This window comes from Perca fluviatilis, chromosome 21 (assembly GCF_010015445.1).
Source record: "Perca fluviatilis chromosome 21, GENO_Pfluv_1.0, whole genome shotgun sequence".
Lineage (NCBI taxonomy): Eukaryota > Metazoa > Chordata > Actinopteri > Perciformes > Percidae > Perca > Perca fluviatilis.
In genome coordinates this window covers 6196620-6201949 of record NC_053132.1, presented here as the reverse complement: position 1 = coordinate 6201949, position 5330 = coordinate 6196620, and the positions used below count along the sequence as shown (strand labels likewise).

The 5330-nt window shown below is 42.7% G+C and overlaps 1 protein-coding gene across 1 annotated transcript; it reads left to right on the top strand.

The window, feature by feature from the left end:
- Positions 1-247: 247 nt before the first annotated feature.
- On the top strand, positions 248-3795 carry armc7 (armadillo repeat containing 7). The gene is made up of 3 exons (XM_039788354.1): positions 248-509; positions 3139-3282; positions 3386-3795. Exons 1-3 carry the CDS (start codon positions 383-385, stop codon positions 3727-3729), a joined length of 615 nt encoding a protein of 204 aa, XP_039644288.1. The 5' UTR covers positions 248-382; the 3' UTR covers positions 3730-3795.
- Positions 3796-5330: the final 1535 nt, after the last annotated feature.

The window sequence follows — 5330 nt, the reverse complement described above, 5'->3', positions numbered from 1 at the left end:
GCGTTAGCTCCCTGCTAGCGACACACCTCCTTCATATCGTGCAGTTACTCACGTAACACGACTTCCGTTTCCCAATTTTATGAATCAAAATCATCCCCCCAAAAAATAGTAAACATATAACCACCCACGCCAGAATATTTATGATATTTTAATATGTTTAAAAGTGGTTTGATAGAGTTTAAGTCGATAATAACAAATAATTATAAACAGTATAAGTTTTAGGCGGAAGTGCGCAGTTGTACGGACACATTTAACAGACGGACGCATTTAAGAGACGGACCAAAACAAGGAATGGCGGAAAATGAGAATAGTTTGTGTGTTGTGTTCCTTTAACGTTAATACCCCGCGGTGTTGACGTTAGCTTGTTTAATCGTATGTTTGAATGAACACCGGGTCTGATGCTAAGCTAAAGAAGCCAGAGATGTGGAGAAAAGGCTCGTCTGAGGGCTCCGACCGGTTTGAATATCTCCAAACTCTGGTCACTGAGTTTCAGGACACCGACAGTGAAGGTGTGTACACTTTTTAGTTCTACATGTCATGAGTCGATGGGATATGTATGTTAAGTTCCCTGAGAAACCCTAAAAAGGTCTTTAAGATATATCTGGTGAAACTACACATAGCTAGCTAGTTTTACATTTGGAAGGCCCAATCCGTCGTGTAAACACAGGGTAACACCACCTCCAAAACACAACAGGATTAGAAACTGCTGCAGTCTAACAATGACAAAGGTAAAGATAAAGGTTGGAAGTACATTTACTCAAGTACGATCTTGCACTATACTTGAGTATTTCCATTTCATGCTACTTTAGTTCAATACTTTATTGCCATGTCAACACAGTTGATTGACATTTGTCTTGGTGCCAATAAGGTAAAAAAGAAAAGGCAATACATACACAGGAACATACAGTACATAAAGGACAATCACATCGACAATGATTCCAACCACTAAAAAGCTGTATAGACCTTGTAATCTATAAGGTGCATTTAGTACAGGTTTATTTTGCAAGGTGCCTGAGCATTAAGGAGCCTAATAGTGGCGGGGTAAGTACTGTGAAGCGGGATGTTTTGCCCCTGAGACTTTGAACTCTCTTTCCGGAGGGCAGTAGTTGGAAGAGGGACCTGGCAGGGTGGGAGGGGTGTTCTAGCATATATATTCATACTTTTACCGCTGCCAAAGTATGCACAGTTACAGTACTACCATCAAGTATTTCATCTGTGTACGCTTCCGATCATGTCTAACCAGGCCCGGATGGCTAATCGGGAGCACCGGGAGAATTCCCGGTGGGCCGGTCTGGTTGTTTGGTTGTGAGGGCCGGTGTTCAGGTATGGCACTGGGTTGAAATCATAGTTGAATATTATGGATGCTGTCCCTATGCTGCCTGCACTCGCAGCCCACTTTTTGTATTTACAGTATTTATTTTTTCTTGCAGCCCACTCGCAGAGTGCAGCCTGGTTAATGATGACCTATTTATGTTCGGAGTCCTCCGACGGCAGCACCTTGCTAAAAAAAAAAAAAAAGTCATCGTACACAATTCACAGGGGCTTCTTGGAGGATGCCACCGCGAGCAAAAAGAAGATGTTTTAAACGGGTAATAGAAAGCGCAAAACGGCACTGAAAAAGCGTCAATTTTAAAAGTAGAGCTCTAGAAAGTGACGCGGCCAGATGAACTTTTTCTATTTTTAGCAAAACGCCAAATGAAGACGTTGAGACGGCTAAGCTAAGTTAGTTAGGAGAGGTGCCTGCAAACCAGCGTCTATGTTTATGAATCAAACTTGTTCTTATAGCTCCACAGCAGCAGCTAGTAGGCCTACTAGTCCAGTTTGCTGCTAACAGTGACAATGAAGAGCCAGTAAGGTTACCAAGCAGCAGCTATATGAGCCCAGAAGTCCAGTTTGGGCAGGTAGGGTTGCTCATTGACTGAGTATTATAATAATTAATAAGAGTGTGGTGTTGACCTGCTCTATATGAAAAATGGCCTGGGATAATTAATGATGCCAGATGATTCGGCACTACCATAATGACACTGACATGACTTGATCAGAAAGCTTTGTAAAAAGGAGAGATTTGTCCTGAGAATTATGACAATTTATAAAATGTGATTTAGTGTCAGAAGCAGAGCCAGTAGTGCGCATTAGGGATAGCTGCTGTCAGTGTGGATGGCACATCTACTGTAAGCTGTTGTATCAGTGTGTGTGAACAAGCAAACATGATCAGATTAGCTACAATATAATCACTTTTTATGACCAAATATTACTTGTGACCCATTATGAAAGTTGTATTAACTAGGCCTATTCAAAGGAAAAAATAGATTATGGTGTCATTAGAAAGTGCAATACAATGTATCTTGTTCTTTATTTAATCTGTGATTACTTATTTGCACAGAAACAGATTCTGATATTGGGTTGTTGTTAAGATGTTAACTTTTCTAATAAATCTACATTGTGAGGCAACACTTGGAAATAGTGATATTTTACAAAATACACCGAATTACAAGGATGTAGAGGACAGGGCGCTATTGCAGACCTATATACTAAGGTTTTGATTACATTTTTTTAATATAGTCATTCGTGAAGTAAAGTGGGCCGGTCTAAGGCATGAAAATCCAGGGCTGAAAATGAGTCCCAATCCGGCCCTGTGTCTAACTGATAACCTTAGTGAATATGGAGGAGTTACTACTAGAGATGTTCTGATACCAGTATCGGTATCGGCTCCGATACTGCCTAAAACGCTGGGATCGGGAAGTACTGGAGTTTATGCACCGATCCAATACCACGTAATAAAGCCCTGAAGAAAATCTACGTTAAAGTAGTTTATTCATGTTCTTTTTCCGTTATAACTGACTGTCAAACTTCATAATAAAAGAAAGTTGTGTGGCATTAATTGTTTGTTTGTTCATGTTTCACAAAGAGTTTAACCTGAGCCAGACCGACAACAAAGATAGAAATCATATCACATCCATACAGGGATAGTAGTATACAGTTGTTAAAATATATGACACACTGGTATCGGCCGATACGAACGTTCAGGTATCAGAATCGGTATCGGGAAGCAAAAATTGGTATCGGACCATCTCTAGTTACTACTTTCCTAGCAAAAGTTATGGTATACGCATTAATTTACTCATTTCACTTCATCAGAGGCAAAGGAGCAAGTGCTGGCTAACCTGGCCAACTTTGCGTACGACCCAAAGAACATGGAGTATCTGAGGGAGCTGCAAGTGACCGACCTCTTCTTGGACATGCTCACTGAGGAGAATGACAACTTTGTGGAGTTCGGGATGGGTGTGTACAAGTCCTTATCTCTCTCCTATTGTTTTTACATTGTGCAAATGCTGTCTTCCAACCTAAAATGTAATCACTTCTCTTGTGTGTGTCATGTCCTCAGGGGGGCTGTGTAACCTGAGTATGGACCCTGAATGCCGAGACATTATCCTGCAGAGCAACGGGATCAGCTTGGTCACAAATTGTCTGTCGAGCCAGAGGGAGGAGACTGTCCTGTCGGCCATCACAACACTAATGAACCTCACGACGCCCTCGTCCCGCTCTGAGATCACTGTTCCGGCCATCCTGCAGTGCATGCTGCGCTTCTCCCTCTCAGAGAGCCCCCGCCTGCGCAACCTGGCTGCTGTGTTTCTGCAGGACTGCTGCACCGAGGAGCAGGTGGCCCGAGCGGAGCAGCAGATGCAGGGACAGCAGACTGCAGTCGGCATCCCGCTGCCCAAAGACTAAGTTACAGCTGGCATATGTGGGAGTAGGCCTGTCGCGATAGTCAATAAATCGAGTTATCGCACGATAAAAAAAAATGAGCTCGATAATTTTTCCGGCCGCGATAATTTCCATTTGCATGCTTGTTTGTTTTCCTCGTCTCTCTCTACCAAAGAGACTGGAGGACCACTCTCGGTTCCTTAGCGTAACGAGGAGTGAACCCTCTTGTCAGTCGCATGGTCTTTGTGGGGGCGGGACTGCGGACAGAGAGACAGAGACAGACAAACACGCTAGTTGAGAGTTGGAGCAGGGTTTCCGCGGCACTTTGCAGTTAAAGCCCGTCAAAAGAAAGTAGGCCTATATGAGCCGATATCCACCGTGTTATTTGGCGTCTCGTTTCTCCCTTCAATCCAAACCACACAGCTGACAACCTGCAGGTGGAGACTGTGGAGACGGGCTCGGACATCACGCGCCGCTGGTCAGTCTCGCCCGGTTTTCAGGAAAGTGGCTGCATGTTTCCGACAATGCACAGAACATTGGTACAAGCCTACAGCTGTCCGCGGACACGGAGTGTGGAAAGTATGTCAGAGTTGTGTGTGTGTGTGTGTGTGTGTGTGTGTGTGTGTGTGTGTGTGTGTGTGTGTGTGTGTGTGTGTGTGTGTGTGTGTGTGTGTGTGTGTGTGTGTGTGTGTGTGTGTGTGTGTGTGTGTGTGTGTGTGTGTGTGTGTGTGTGTGTGTGTGTGTGTGTGTGTGTGTGTGTGTGTGTGTGTGTGTGTGTGTGTGTGTGTGTGTGTGTGTGTGTGTGTGTGTCCACGCCCGAAGCTCCGACCTGAAGAGGAGCAGAAGCCACCTCGCCCCAAAAATGAAGACTGAAAAACAGAACTATTTTGGTACATTTACTCGCCATGTGGCAGATAGCCATACAGATAGATTTAATTTATTAATTATATATTATTTAAATTTAATATTTAGAGTTAAATAATTGTAAAATGTAGTACAGAGTCTGTAGTCTGAGAACTTACGTGTCACAAACGGCAATTCCACAACTGTACATCAGCGTGAAAGACGACATACTAAAGGAGATCAAAGACATGTTCTGGATATTTAAAATGTCTTCCAGTTCCAGTGTTAAATATTATTTAGAAATAAAAGTGTATTGATCTTTGAAAAGGTGTACCTGTATTATTATGCCATTATCATTATATTAGATGCAAATGGTCTCTCGATGACAATATTATCGTTTATCGCAATAATTTCTGGGACAATTTATCGTCCAGCAAAATTTGTTATCGTGACAGGCCTATGTGGGAGTTTTGTGTATATAAGTGGATAAGTTGGCTCTCTATGAGAGTATAAGAACTTTTTTTTAACTTAAAAATATATGGGCACCCAAACATCACACCCCCACTCTTCAGGTTTCAGTGTTTCCACCAGATGTTTGAACCTGCTGCAGGGATTTGCTCCCATTCCGTCACGTAACATTTAAATGTTATGCTCTTTCTGACCACAGGAGGGAGACTGGATAGTTTTTGTTGAAGTGAAGGGCTGTTTTGTGAGAGATTAATACAGTTGATTGTTAATGGAACAAAAACATTGCCAATTTATTTAGTTGACTTCCAACCTGT

Excerpts from the sequence above, each read along its gene's own strand:
- armc7 (XM_039788354.1), top strand. The coding sequence starts at position 383 with ATGAACACCGGGTCTGATGCTAAGCTAAAGAAGCCAGAGATGTGGAGA. Across the intron at positions 510-3,138 it reads TCAGGACACCGACAGTGAAG|AGGCAAAGGAGCAAGTGCTG; the intron begins GTGTGTACACTT and ends TCACTTCATCAG. Across the intron at positions 3,283-3,385 it reads CTTTGTGGAGTTCGGGATGG|GGGGGCTGTGTAACCTGAGT; the intron begins GTGTGTACAAGT and ends TCATGTCCTCAG.